The sequence below is a fragment of the Anopheles gambiae genome, chromosome 2 (genome assembly GCF_943734735.2).
Source record: "Anopheles gambiae chromosome 2, idAnoGambNW_F1_1, whole genome shotgun sequence".
Lineage (NCBI taxonomy): Eukaryota > Metazoa > Arthropoda > Insecta > Diptera > Culicidae > Anopheles > Anopheles gambiae.
Genome location: NC_064601.1, coordinates 51,913,992 through 51,928,823, shown reverse-complemented (window position 1 = coordinate 51,928,823; position 14,832 = coordinate 51,913,992). Strand labels below are relative to the sequence as shown.

Below are 14,832 nucleotides of genomic sequence, written 5' to 3'. Positions count from 1 at the left end.
CCTCACCGCTTCAATGTTATCCTTCCATTCCATTGCATGTTGTCGTCGATTCGCGATTCTACTCTTGCTTCTCTACTCAGTAGTTACGCTAGACTAATGTGCTCACATTCTGCAAACACTCGACACATGCACACATGCTTGTTAAAGTAGGTTGTAATTAATTTTACGCTGATCTGTGAAATAATTCCCTTCGCATCATCAGTGAACGTTCTCTTCCATGTTGATCCGCTGACGTAAAGTGCTCGAAATGCAAATGTGATCGTAAAGTATTCCACTCCAAGCCCACGGGGTTGCGCTTATGGGGAATGAGCATGTTATGCAATAACAGATGAAAAGAGGAAGTATTGAATATGGTGATTTGTGCGTCAGTGGGCAATTGGTTTCTTTATTCCAATCGATTATATCAAAAGCTCGTTTACAAAACGAGATGTTTCAGTGAAAACGGTTCTATAATAAATATCCTTTGATGGTGTAATTTTATCAGAATTTGTTTCAAATTAATGTTTTCAATATATGATAGATGCAATTTTAGTTGATTGTATTTTCTAGAACACATGAATTAAATTACCAATTGTATATAATTTATCTGTAAACTAAACCTAAAATTTAATAAACTCCTTCTTTCTCTCTCTTTCTTTCAGCCAATACAGGATTATATGCACACTACGTGTTCAATACTTTAGACAAGGAGCATACAGGTATTCTTAGCTTCGAGGTAAATGCATCCCGGCCGTCAACACACGCGCGCGTCAACTGTTGCACTGTAGCCAAGTTTGCACTAAATATATGCTGTGTCCCCCTTTTTTTTTTGGTCCAGAACTTTGTCCAGGGCCTGTCGATACTGTCGCGGGGCACGCTGGAGGAGAAACTGTGCTGGACCTTCTCCCTGTACGACATCAATCACGATGGCAAGATAACGCGCGAAGAAATGACGGACATCGTGACGGCCATCTACGAGCTGATGGGTGCCCGGGATGACGGTGGAACGGATGAGGTTAACATTAAGAACAAGGTGGACACTATTTTCCAGGTAAGCGTGGATGGTCGAAATACTATAGGCAAGACACGGTAACGTATGTTAATCTTTACACACACACTGACACAAAACCCCACAGAAGATGGACACCAACCAGGACGGTGTGATAACGATCGAAGAGTTCCTCGACTGCTGCCGCAAGGATCAGCTTATCTCGAGCTCGATGGGTGTGTTCGACTCGACCATATGACCGCTGGAAAGACTGTACACGCTGCCGGGCGGCTACGGGTTCGTGCCGGGCATCAGCGAAGTGGACGCGGACGAGCTGCCGGGCAGTCAGGAAGGACCGAAGGACGACGGAAGCAACGAAAACTCGAACGAGAGCAGTCTGCAAACGGCAAGTAAGTGTGCAGTGTGAGAGTAGTTTGGGCACAGTTAGTGGCTCGGAAGTATGCCACAGAGAGACACATACACGTCCAAAAGGGAGAAGCGTACGGGGGAATTGCAACACTTTGTAAGCATCTTTTGTTTTGTGCATCGGCAGAGTAAAAGATTCTTGTTTAATAGTTTTGTAAAATTTTTGACCCCACAATAAATGAAGTAAGCTTCTGTTGAACAGAACTTTTTTTTTTAAACCATTGTAGATTATATTATTTAGTTTGATGCAGTTTTTAATATCACCCTTTGAACTGCTTTATTCGCTTCTTCGTTTCATTATTTTCATTTTAAAATCATTTGCATTTCACATTGCTGTAGCTCTTAAATTATTAATTAAATTATTATTAAATTATTATTAAATTATTAATTATTAAATTATTATTTTCTTAAGCAATACGGCCTTTTTGGACCGTTACTCCTGAATAAAAAAAAAAAAATATTATTTAACAGCCTTGAACTTTTCGTGGAAGTTGTGTTGTCATTGCTTTTGCCAATTTGATTTAATGATTCACTCAATTCAATATGATATTTAAGCATTTCTATTACTTAGTATAAGCAAATATATTAGCCGAAGATAATGAATCATAGAATGATAAAAATGTAGGATTAAAAAGGCTTTCAAATGATTTATTCCATTGCACAGTTTGTCTGTGAAGTTTGTAGTAAGAAGTGTTGAACAAAAATTAATTGCACAATAAAATATGGCACGAGTGTACGACTTTGAACCATCACCATCCTAGGAGTTTATCATTAGTTTCTTTTCGCTGTCATTTTTATGAGTTTTGCACAACTCTTATTGACTAAAATAGACATTCTTCATTATTTATATGTAGTCTGAGAAGCCAATGGTCCCCGTTACTCATGCAAACAAAATTTTGACCTCAAAGCTAGTACATTCGTCATTTTAATCGTATTGGTGCAATGGATTGTTTAACTTAATGTTAAGGAGTTTTTTTTGTACAATTTGGCTAAAATAGGCTCTGGCTAGCTTGAGAGCTGGTTAAGATATTCACACAAAAAACCGCGAAATTGTGACTGAATCATTTATTTAGTGAGCCACTGCATACAAAAGACATCTACGATAACCTTGATTTATTATTTGTGTAAAAAGTGTATGACTTCAAGTGTATCAATTGTTACCAATCCTTATAACCCACTTTTGGAAGGAAATCCTAATTTTCACATTCAAATTCATATCCCTAAATCCAAGATGGATTTAAATGGTATTCACTGTAACTTTATCAGGTTTTTCTAACCGCTTCTTTCCCCTCCCCCTTCCCATCTGCCTTCGTTCCGGATGCCGGTTCGTTCACTCGCTCAGTACTGAAATCCGACACATCGAACGGACCACCAACGACAACCGCGAAAAGCACTGCTAAACGAACGGAGCAGACTACAACCACCACCATCAGCGGTGGCCATGAGAGAACGCAAACAACAGCACCGACTGGTGCTGCTGCAGCAGCATGCTTGAAAGGGCCCACCGGCACTACGAACACGATCACCAATGGCGGCACGTCTAAAGGATACCGGACGTCCCGGACGAGCAAACAGTCGATGATACTGGCCAACGGGCGAGGCAAGTCGAACGCAGCCACTGCCGTGCGGCACCAAAACCACGGCGGCTTCCATCCGACAGCGAACCATCCTCTGCATCACCATCATTACCACCATCATCATCATCTGCTGCTGCATCCTTCATCAGCGTTGCCGTCGTGTTCTACAGCGCCGCCACCACCACCACCACCACCACCACCACCCCCACTGAAGCACTATCACATTCCGCCCCAGGACACTTATCACTCGCAGCAACCGTTGCAGCCCCTTCACCTGACCACGCTGCGCCTTGGCCAGGGCTCGTGCTACGCTCCTCCGCCGCCTCCAGCACTGCCATCATCAAGGATGCAACCACCGCAAACGCTCTCGCTCGCTTTGCCTCCTTGCAATGGATCGTTCCTAGGGCAACTGTCCGCGTCCTCGTCTACCACCTCCTCGCATCATCACCACCACCATCTTCATCATCATTTGCAGTCATCGAGCGGCATTGCAACGATTTCGTCTCCAATGTCACCGCCCGGCTCTTGCTGCGGCTGCATTACCCGACCGCACGAGCTGCACTGTTCCCAGTGCAAAGTGCCACCGGCCCCTTTGCTTCCAGGACAGCAGCAACAGGGTGCACGCACACCGACCGACGTTCCTACGCCGACGCTGGTGAAGGTGAAGGCCTGGTATACGGTCACTAAGCAGGGCCTAACCTATTGAAGTATGCCATGATGCAAAGTGAAAACCATCGGTAGCGCTTCCTCTTCATACGCGAACAAGCGACACTCTTAAGATAATTCAGGTTCCGTTGTCCCCTCGTTAGACCTCCTGATCCTTCGCGTTAGCGATCTGTTTTATTACGATGGTGTAAGGGAAATGTATGTTGTGGAATGAAGATGCCACTTAATTGCCAAGAAGACACTTCAATAAGGAAGCTTTCTTCCTTATCCTAATCGTTTTCGTGAGGAGGAAACGATCATATCTTTAGCACTGCTGAACAATCCAAGTAGTCTGATAAGTTGACTTTCTTCCATGTTTCCGCTCGGTTAGCTCCCGAAATTACCACAGCCAGTCCACCAGTGCATGATGATGATGATGATGATGATGGGAAAGGAAAGGGTAACACATATTCTAAAACTGATCGACCGAAGGCGTTTGCCCCGGGCAAGACCTACAAAGGCTACCTATAAGAGCAGCAGGCTAGAGAGAGATAGATAGAGAGAGAAAAAGAGAAAGAGAGAGACAGAAAGAGAAAAGTTGATAGACGGAGAGTAAGGTGTTAAAGTTCCCACAAGTCCACTTATGTGCCTTCCTAATTTCGACTCCTAAGTGTAGGTTTAACTCGATCTGTTTTACGATAGAGCGTACGATACATACAGAAACACACCCAAACACACTAACACTCATACTCACAAACAATTGTATGCAAAGTCTTGACATTGCACTTTATACTGCAGCAAACGTAAATTGGAATCCTTTATGCATGGTTAAATCCTGCTTGGAAGCTGGCAACCATGATCACTGTTAAGCCATTTACAACTGAGACAGCCAACAAGAGAGAAAGAGAGAGAGAGTTTTATGATGCAGCCACGTTTCCACGAACTACTAGTGGAGCATGCTTGGATATCCTTAGAACTAGTCAAAACAATAGGAGGGAAGCCGACCTACCCCACACAATTCTGCTGTTATGTAAATGGTGCGCAACCTGACCACCATGCCGACATTAATTTGTCACAGGGAGAAAAGAAAGATTTCATAAGGTATATATATATCAAACACAAATACATAACTATGCCAGTCATCTCGAGGGACTCAAACGAATCAAATAAATAAATGAAAAACGAACTACTACTGCTGCTACTAGTTATTACAACCACTGTTATGCAAAACAAGCAACGTATAGAAAAGAGAGATTACAGATTACAATTATAAAATGCAAGCAACTATAGAAAAACAAAACATACAATAAAAAAAATGATGAATATAGTATGTAACGTAGTATAAACTGAACTGCTCTTGCCGTAAATGTTGACAAAACAATAGAATAAATATACGTTCTGAACGAACTCCCAATTAAAGACGATACCCGCAGTCGCTCGAAATGGTTTTGATTTAAAGTTTAAATTAAAAGGCAATAAAAAACAAACATTTTCTTATGCGACTTTCCAAAACAAACGTTGCAAACACAATAACAAAATGCCACTTCACTCAAGCAAAGGCAAAACGATGTATCGCAAGCAATTAATGAGACGAAATAAAAATGTTAGTATTTACTTCCACGTATTACAAAAAAAACAAACAATATTATTGCTGTACAAGTGCACCAAAACCAAATTCAAAATCGGTCATGCACTGCACATAAACAATGCTAGAGGAAAGTAAATTCAATCCCTCGCCTCCAAAGAGCAGTCAACGTTAACGTTAACGAGTAATAGGTATTCTTCTTGTAAATCCGTGTTTATTGTTACCATAAGTGTCTCGTAACAACGTAACGAAACCAACACTCAGAAAGGAAAGGAACAGAACAACAGAGAAAAAAAAAACATACACACAAACACAGAGTAACGTGAATTGTTAATCGGTATCTGTAAGTCGCAATGTAATGTTAAACCAAATCGTATAGAAATCGTATTTTTCTTATCAAACCTGTAGTCATCAAAATGTATTAGTTATGGGAGCAAAAACTAGTCATTTTCGTAAGCCCGGACCGGTGGGGACAGTCGTCGGAGCGAATCGAGAGTGTTCTAAGTGTTAAATAATCTATTCGAATATTGTGTTACTGGTTAGCAAGTGTACGAACTCTATAAGCTATCGGATCCATATTGATAATTAAAGGTGATGAACACTCTTTGTATCGCATATATCATCATGAACTAATATTATATATATTATACGGTAAATGAGACAAGAAACGTGAAACAAAACAAAAAAACTCAAACGAAGCTTAAAAACGGTGGTTTGGGTTCAAAACCCTTTGCAAAACACTGCAACGATATCATAGTGTCTAATTGTTGATCTAGATGTATAATTTGTAAGAGAGCGTAGACAAGACAGTTTCGTATGGAAAAAAGGGTGAACGAATGTTATAACTGCATAATCAAAACGATCAAGCTAGTTTCAAGCGTATGTTAATGTGAGTAGAAAACAACCAATCTACGTAGAACTATTATTTTTTACTAGCTAGAACAATTTAACTATGAGTTAAATTCAATTTAGTTTTAGTTTTATATTTTCTAAGGAAAAGCTATAATATTACTTCCCTATTACAATTACTTTCATTCGAGTGAGCTTTAAAACAATCTGTCTTACTTTTGTACTACTAGGAGAATACGGTTTTCCTCTAGAGCCTCTGTGCGAACTGGCTTTATAGATTGATTGTTCAATATTCGATGTAATCTTGCCGATCTTGCCATGAAACCGTGATAGAAAACAGGAATACAGCAGCAGGTATTTAATACGATTTGCAAGAGAAAAGGTAAACACAGAACGAATTCACTCACTACTTGTTCCTAAGTACTTGCTGGCGCGTTAACACGTTATGATACGCGATACCGGGGTGCGGTGTGTGAACTCTCATCATTGTGGATGGACAACAAAATGGGTGTCGGAATGAACCACCACTATTGTATGGTCATGGTACTGTTCTCAATAATAAATCCTGATGTGTATATTTGTTAGAAATTGATCATTTAATGTATTAATGAACAGTTTGGTCTGTGTTGAGAAAACAAAATACGATCGGAATTTCAACGCAAAGGCAGTCATCGTGATTGTGATCAAAACTCGGACCAGGGATTTGTTTTTCTCTTCTAATCAATATATCTAGCTTCAACAGAAGGTAAGCTCAACCAATGTTTTATTTCTTATAATAGTAGACGAATATATGTATGTATATTTCATCGCATCGCAGCATAATCGCGCGCACACACACACATCTATCCTTTCACTATGCACACTTTCACTTTCAGAAGAAAGTACATTTAACTCGCGAATATAATGGTTTTATTTCTCCCTCTCTCTCTCGCTCTATATATGTATAGGTAGAAGTAAAACATGATTATTAATATTATTATCAGCAAAAACACGCTATTTAAAACTATGTGCGGCGCAAATGTAAAGAATTGAAAATGAACGAAAAAATGTTTGTTGAATTGACAAAAAAACGGCCCGCAGAATCGGGATGCAAGAGCAAGCTTGCGCATAATTATTGTTCCCGATCTACTACAGCATCCGTCAGAGTTAAATGCGATGATTAACATATCTACAGCAGGGGATACACAGCGATCATGAAGCGGGACACGCACGTTTGGTAAAGTGCGGGCAACCACCGCTAAACCGATTCAATCAAACAAAAGAAAACCTGTCTAATCTGGCTAACGAGGCTAATGGTAGCGCTAATGAATCGGCGCGGCAAACCTATAGGATCATTCTACGATCGTTTGAGTAGGGGGGTCATAATCGAACCGGAAACCGATCGCACAACAAAGAACAAGATGATAGTAAGTGAGTTGATAGCTGTTACAGCAACGCAGTTGGAACAATTTGGACGGATCTGCGGATCTATCAGCGATCTAAGGGAATGTGTACGTTAAATATCAACCGACGCGAACGGATGGCTTTTAGAAAAGAAACTTTCGTTTCTTTTTCTTTTCCTTTGTTGTGTTGCTTTCCGTCTCATCGGCATCCTGGCAAACAAAAAAAAAGGTCCTCCCGATTAGAAGATTGCATACAGGAGACACATCACTTGTCGTTCCTCTTTTCCTGCTTTCCTGCTTACCTTTTCCGAGTCAATTTTTTTCGACTTTACCAACTTCTTCGCTTCCTTCAGCTTCTTTTTCTCTTTCTTTGAAAGCTTCGTCGAGGAGTCGCGCTTTTCTGCATCAGTAAGCGGAAGTGTGGTGGAGCTGGCAGATGAGTCTTTCTTACTGTGCTTTGACTGTTGGCTAGCGGCCCGCTCTTCAATGCTTTGTTTAATCGACTAAAATTGTGCAAAAGCAGGAGAATAATATAAATATCTCGTGCGTCCCGGTTCGAACACACACAAAATAGCTTACCAAATCTTCTTCCGCTTCACGGATTCGATCCATCTCGAGACACTCAACGACTTCATTTCGCAACTGAACGATCTGAAAATGGTGGTTACAATCACAGTTACACTCAATGCTACAACAGCGATTCTTTTCGACAAGCATACATACCTCCACTAAGCGCGTAATCAGTGCTTCTTCCTTTTCTTTGTCCGAGTCCGTTTTGTTCCTTTCCGGCTGTGCCATCAATAGCCGAATTTCGTACTCCAGATCTGCCTGCTCCTGTTCCAGTCGGTGCATGCGGCGTCTATCGGCATATGAAATGAGATAATAAACAGACACACTGTTATAGAGCGCCGCCTTACATTCCTTGCATTCCTACTTACAAGTACATCAATTCGGCCTGCCGTCGAAACAGTTCGTTCTTTTCGTTCACCAGTTCGAACAGCTGCATCAACAGATCTTCCACCTCCTTCGAGTTTGGCTGCAACCTGATATCGAGATCGACATCCGCTTCCACCCCCTCGCACCGCTCCCGTATCATCGTCTCCAGCACAATGCCCTGCTTTTCCAGTCCCTGCTGCTGCGTTTCGATAATCTGCAGCTCCTGGTGTATTTCCTTCAGTGGTAACATTTTGATCGGTTTCCGTTCCGGCAGCGGAGCGGCCATCATCGGCAGTGCCGGGGCCGGACCCTTGCGCCGTTTCCACTTGCCCTGGGAGGATTTGTTCGACAGAATCGAAAGATTTCCCCCCGGACTACCGAAGCTATTGCTATTGGCCTCGCTAGTGGGTGAACTTTGCGATTGACGGTTGCGGTTTTGTGCCTCCTTGTTGTCTTTCATTTTTTCCCACTGTCGCCCGCTGGTGGTAGTGGTGCCGTCCAGGTGTACTGGCGATTCGGGACCGTCATCGTCCAGTACGAGCGGTACGATTGTTCGACGATACACGACAGATTCGTTGCTCGTGCCTCGGCTCATCGTTTCGGACATGTCACGATCGTTGTTGCTTAACAGACTCGCATCCACGGCCAGCAGACGTTGGCTGGGGACGCGTGTTAAACCACCCTCCTCCCGAACCTGCAGAGTAGACGATTGCTTCGGAGTGGACGAGGAATTGGGTATTGGGGGAGGGGCCGGTGCAAGGCGTTTCTTGCGCGGAGTTGTCAGGGTGCCGCTTCCGCTGCTGTTGGAAAGATTTTCCACCGATGCTCTCACCGCACTAGATACTCCCATTTGCTGCTGCTGCTGGGATACGATGGGCGTGGATGCACCGGCGACGGCCAGTGGAATGTCGGGCGCCTTTCCTTTCTTGCGCTTCGGCACGATCAGGGACGAGGGGCCGCTCTCCAAACTGGACGTTAGTGACACATTCGAGCTGCTTAGCCGACTACTGGACATTAGAGAATTGTCCAAGGAACTGATGGAGTCGTTGTAGGCATGTGCTTTTCTCGGCGTCGGTACCGGTGTTCGGCGCGGGGAAGGTTTGGATACTGGCACTATTTCCGGCTCGTCCGTCGGTTCGTCATCGTCGTCCTCGTCGAACGGATTCGCCGGGACCGGTTTCGACGATGAACCACCAGCGGATGGCGACTGTACCACCTTCGGTGGTGGCGGTCTCGGAGGTTTCGATGACGGAGACTGTTGGACGTCCTCGTCTTCGTCTTCGCTGCCGAAAGGATTTGTGCTGACGCGCCGCATGGTCGGAACGGGTTTGCCGCCCGCTGGAACCTTTCGTAGCTCTACGATTTGTTCCCTTCCCTCTCCGTCGTCCTCGTCACCGAAAGGATTGAGATCGGACGGATACTGCTCTTGCTCATTTCCATCTTCTTGCGTGCTGACAGCAGGTAAACCTTCATCATTATCAACCTTGTTGCATGCTTCGGGTGCATCGGTAGGTATGGTGGTCTCTTCTTTGTTCACTGACACAGGCACTTTAGATTCAGAAACCGCACTTTCCACGGTTTCATTAGGCACCATCGAATTGCTCCTTTCAGTAATTTCTGTTGCATTCTTCGATTCTTCTGAGGGTGTAGTTAGCGATTCAGTACTTTCGTTTTCTTTAGGCACATCCAAATGCTCGGTAGTAGATTCCGATGCAGGAACTAACGCTAACGACCCATTTTCTACTATCACTTCAACGTCTGCAGCAGGGGTATCATCGTTTGAGATCTCGGTTGATGGCTGTTCTTTTGTCTCGGTTCGCTTCGGTTTGCTGTCCTCAACAACGTCCTCTATGGTATGTTCGGGTGGCAAATCACTGCTCTCGGTCGTCGTGGTAGTTTGTTCCGTAACCGGTGGAGCTAGCGGAATTATTTCCTTTGCCTCGACAGTTGCCTCTGCAGGAAGATTGTTCGTCAATTCCGAATCGTTCTCTACCTTCACCGGTGTTGCTTGTTTAGATTTCTCTTGAACCTCCAAAGAATTTGTTTCCAACGCAGATTCTTCTACCACGACCTCCGTTTGCAGTATTACTTCAGCAACTTTCTGCTGTTCTTGTCCATTAGGCTCGATGGTATCTGTCTGTGCTGTGGGTTCAGATTCCAAAGCAATTGCAACAGCACGCGGTGAACTCACCGGATCTGCTAGCAGAGATTTACTTATATCTGGGTCCGGTTCATCGAGATCCTGCACCAGTTTTTCGAACTCATCTTCCACATCATCCACATTATCCGAATCCGAGTCGTCCGTGTCTTCCTCTTCTTTCCCGTTCAAGCTGTCATTCGTTACCGAACTTGGTGGCCCCGTCAGTGGTAAATCGGGAGGTTCATCATTGTCCTGCTCTACCGTTTTGAGCGATTCCTTCAGGAAATGGCTCATCCGTGCCTTGCGCTCTAGATTGGACGATTTCTCCTCGTCGCTCAGCGGCGCCGACTCAAAGAACGATATCCGATCGAGCAGCTTGCTACTGCGTACATTCTTGGGTAAACCAATCGATGCACCAGCAGCAGCAACAACCGGTGTGCCATTGCTGGTGACGTTTGCGGAACTGTCGTCGGGCGAAGCGGACGATTCGCGACGCTGCTCCAACTGGATCTCCTCATCCGGGCAGGTTTCGCAGCAGTACTCGCCATCCGTTTCCGTTTCGTAAAAGCTTCCCACGGTCAGTTGCGTACCGCAGCGGGCACACTTGAGACACGATCGATGGTAACTCTTCTCGCCGAAGCTGATGCGTTCTGCCAGAAAGATGGGATTACTACAACGGTTGCAGGAAGCACGCTTGGGAACGCCCACAAATGCCGCTTTGTTTGCCATCTGTGGATTAGTAAAAAGCGCATTGCATTATTTTGCGGAAGGGTCAGTAGTCAGTTTCTGTATGCGTAGCAACATTAATAAGAGCATGTATCAACTGGGTAGCAGGCAAAAGAATCGTTTCGTTTCGAATCGTCAACAATGTTTGATGATTTCAGAAAATATCGGACAGAATGTTGGCAACCACATTACTTAGGCCAAAGAAAATTTCTTAAACAAATGGGAAAAGACATGGAAAACATTTAAACGCAAAACAGTTACTAATTACCAGTTCGAACACAGCTCAACCGAATGAAGAAAATAAAGAAAGACATAACAAAACGACAAAGGCTGAACGAACGAGAAACGCTGAACGAGACAAGTAGAAAACAACAGACAACGGAAAGCTGCAGTATGGCGTAGAGAATGTGTCCCTGATTAATTGTGGCCGTGCGCCCTATTATCGTGTGTTAAACTTGCTACCACTCGCACAACAAAGGAAATGATCAAATTAGCTCCATCAAGCTGGAAAAAGCCGAGTTTTCTGTTAATTTTTCGCACTACACGCATTATTGGTCGATCGGTTTTGTGCTTAGCCGTGATCTTCGAAGCTTTTGTCTACGTATTAAACTAAGGATGATGAGGGGCTCTTGGTTCGAATACTGTGGATTTAGAGTTTGTGTTTTGTGTGTGAGTTTGTAAGTGAGGTGTGTGCGTGTTTGCCAAGTTTGCCAGTTTCGTACTCCGGTTTGCATGAAATGTAGGAAGTTACCTGGTAATAGACTATGTCCGTACGATTACACCCAATTCCAAACACTGTTCCGCAGCCGTTTAGGGTTGCTCCAAACTTCCGCTCACACTAACTCGCCCACCGTTTTGGCTGAGTGAACACTGTTAGATGCAGAAATTTGCCAGCTATTTAGTACTTGTGTCGGCGACAGTTGATTCTTTTCTGCTCTCGATTGATTGATCGGTTATAGTGACGATTGCGTGGCTGGTAACGTGCGTTTTCTTGTTGCTTGCAGTGTCTTTTCTATTCGCCGTTTGCGTATTATAGTGATATACAGACTGGTAGGTTTGTGGTGACGTTGATGGCGATGGTAATGGATGAACGTAATAGTTTACTACTGTCCTTCTCTTAACTGTCTACGGACGATATTAGACACACTTTAACACACACACAAGCGCAAAATAATTATGACAAAACACGACTGGAGATTTATGCTCAGATTTGGTATAGAAAATTATTTGTTCGATTAGCTCTCGACGATCCGGTGTGCGTTTCAACCTTCCACTGGATTTAGATGTGAGATTCTTCGATGAATATTCTGATGGTGAAAATGTTAACACACTCTGCTTCTCGCTGTGCCGTGTTTGTTCTGTTCTGTTCTCCGCAATCGGTATAGGTGTGCAGTTTGGAGATTGATTGATCGCAGATCGATATAAAGTATTCAGTTTTACGTTGACTCTTGTAAGGCTGTATTTGGTTTATCCTTCCTATATCTGCTACTGCTTGTACTGCGCCGCGCCACTTAATGAGCGCAGTGTCGGTGTTGGCGCACACTCTACCACCTTCCGTTTAGCAGAAAATCTCCGGTTTGTATTGTCCTACTATATCCAAACTGTTGCTATCCTCCTGTTATTATGGTGACGGAACCAAACGCGACGTTAGGCGGATGGATGAAAGTTGCCGGACGAGCAATTGGCACATTCGCAACGTACGTTGTTGTTGTTGTTGTTGTTGTTGTGAAGTACAGATTACGATGCATACGGCATTGGCAGTGGTTGGAAATGAGATAGAAAAGACAGTGGAAGAGAAAAAGAAGAAAAAAATAGTAAACACACACAGTGAGCATATATGCGTGCCATTGGAACGCATTCACACCACTCAGCAACGGTCCGAAGTTCTACACTACACTACTATTGAACCATACTCCAGATTGCTCTTTGCGTAAGGATTAGTTTGGATTAGTAATTGAAAACGGTAAAGTGCAGCATTGCCGTTGTGTGTGTTGAATTAGTTTACAATGTTTATTCACTTTTACATGCACTACTTCTTTGTGGGCAACGGAACAAACGCTCGTGTCATCTGCGTGATGCACGATCATCAACTAACTATGAAATCGCGAGCAATGCGTGTGTGGCGGCACAATGTTTCTCTCTTTCCCTCTTTCCCCCATTGCGAACAATTACAACAGTCAGTCGCCTCTGTGGTTAGTCATCTTTCTCTCGCCTCATTGACATGTAGAAGAAGAAGAAAAAAAGCCCCACCTTATCTTTCCAGTGATGACTCAGGTGTGATGATCAGAACATAGCACTGTGGCGAGAAAGAGAAAAGCCGCCGGCTGCACATTTGTTTGTTTGTCCACCTCACGCCGAGCTCCAAACTCTGCTCGCCAACGTGCTTGCTCTGCCGTACGATGTACAACTTTCATGCACAAGAGCTGTGGTCATTTGCGCCACACATTAACGCGGCGCCCTGTGCAAGCTTGAGTGGGTGCGTATGCACGTGCGCGAGTGCGTAATGTTTGCCCAGACCACAAGCGCGCGACTGGATGGATGACGATGAACTTTACTCAAGAAACATCCCACCGTACTTTAGGGGGCGACGGCGGCATATGTCGACCAGCCAGCCCTTCAAAGCGATAACATTATGTTTAGGTAAAATATTTAATGTTTAATTAAGCATCTTTACATAATCTGTGACGACCCTCTTCAAATTGCACTTTATATGGAGCAGCGCGATGCTTTCAAACATATTTATACCATAAAACATGTGTTTTTTTTTTATTTATAACAAGCGCATAGCGTGTCCATGTGTGAAAATTGACACATTTTTCGAAACAACGGAAGCAAAGCCCATTTCCAAGCCGATGGGCACACAGCACGCCCATTTCCACGCAAATCCATTCGACTCGCCTTCATGTTTTTCACTTCCATCAAGAGGGAATTGCTTTTTAAATTGTCATTCGAATTAAAAATCACTCAAGCGCACAGCAAATCGACCAATTTTGAGACACGCACACGATCATGCACACAGCAAAACAAAAACTATAGTGATTCTTCCCGCGCCAGACGCGAGCCATGACACAAGTGCCCGATGCATGAACAATAGATTCGACTCTGTTTGAACGTACCAAGGCACGGTATGGTAAAATGATATGGCGTTCCCAGTTTGACGGCACTCTTTCTCCAACGCCCAAATCAATGAATGATCATCCGGTGAGTTTTAGCTGCACTTCCGCTGTGCTTGAAGCAGTATTGTAATTGTGCACCCGTGTTGCACTTTTGTGTTGCAATTGTGTTTAAAATGAATTGACAAAAGATGAAAAAACTGTCATGATTGTAATTCATGAAGGTTTTTTTTTAGTTTATAGGATAAAACCACATTGTTTTATACACTGTCATTTGATGTTTATAACATAGAAACTATTTTTACATATATTTCAGCAATTCAAAAGATAAAAATAAAAAATAATAGAAAACAATTGTGGATTCGCCAATGAAGTATTAAATTATGTCTACATAGATAGTGCATGCCTAAACTTAAATCCAATTCCTACATCTACATCGTTCGGCGTGAGATAAAATTGCACCGGAAGATTGCGAGTTAAATCACG

At 43.5% G+C, this 14,832-nt stretch overlaps 3 protein-coding genes across 13 annotated transcripts in view; 2 read left to right on the top strand and 1 right to left on the bottom strand.

Annotated features, from left to right (window-relative positions):
• Positions 1-1,611, top strand: part of LOC133390951 (Kv channel-interacting protein 4-like) — a 58,558-nt gene extending 56,947 nt beyond the window's left edge. For both annotated transcript variants that reach the window (XM_061650195.1, XM_061650197.1), the window contains exons 5-7: positions 642-715; positions 818-1,030; positions 1,116-1,611. In XM_061650195.1, the coding sequence (XP_061506179.1) occupies positions 642-715; positions 818-1,030; positions 1,116-1,226 (398 nt within the window). In that variant the 3' untranslated portion in view covers positions 1,227-1,611. The remainder of the gene's footprint in view (positions 1-641; positions 716-817; positions 1,031-1,115) is intronic.
• LOC1274102 (IQ motif and SEC7 domain-containing protein 2) lies at positions 1,227-6,637 on the top strand (the record flags this gene model as incomplete). Its single annotated transcript, XM_003436712.2, has 2 exons — positions 1,227-1,377; positions 2,736-6,637. Coding segments are annotated over 2 exons (1,092 nt in total), but the record flags the coding sequence as incomplete, so codon positions are not given.
• Positions 6,638-6,751: 114 nt separating this feature from the next.
• Positions 6,752-14,832, bottom strand: part of LOC1274101 (MICAL-like protein 1) — a 34,706-nt gene continuing 26,625 nt past the window's right edge. For 9 of the 10 annotated variants that reach the window (XM_061650184.1, XM_061650189.1, XM_061650186.1 and 6 more), the window contains 5 exons: positions 8,370-11,236; positions 8,155-8,290; positions 8,011-8,082; positions 7,734-7,934; positions 6,752-7,641 (listed from right to left, as the gene is read on the bottom strand). In XM_061650184.1, coding sequence (XP_061506168.1) covers positions 7,576-7,641; positions 7,734-7,934; positions 8,011-8,082; positions 8,155-8,290; positions 8,370-11,236 — 3,342 coding nt within the window. In that variant the 3' untranslated portion in view covers positions 6,752-7,575. Of the gene's footprint in view, positions 7,642-7,733; positions 7,935-8,010; positions 8,083-8,154; positions 8,291-8,369; positions 11,237-11,984; positions 12,849-14,832 lie in introns of those variants that run through there. The other variant, XM_061650193.1, reaches the window with a different exon arrangement.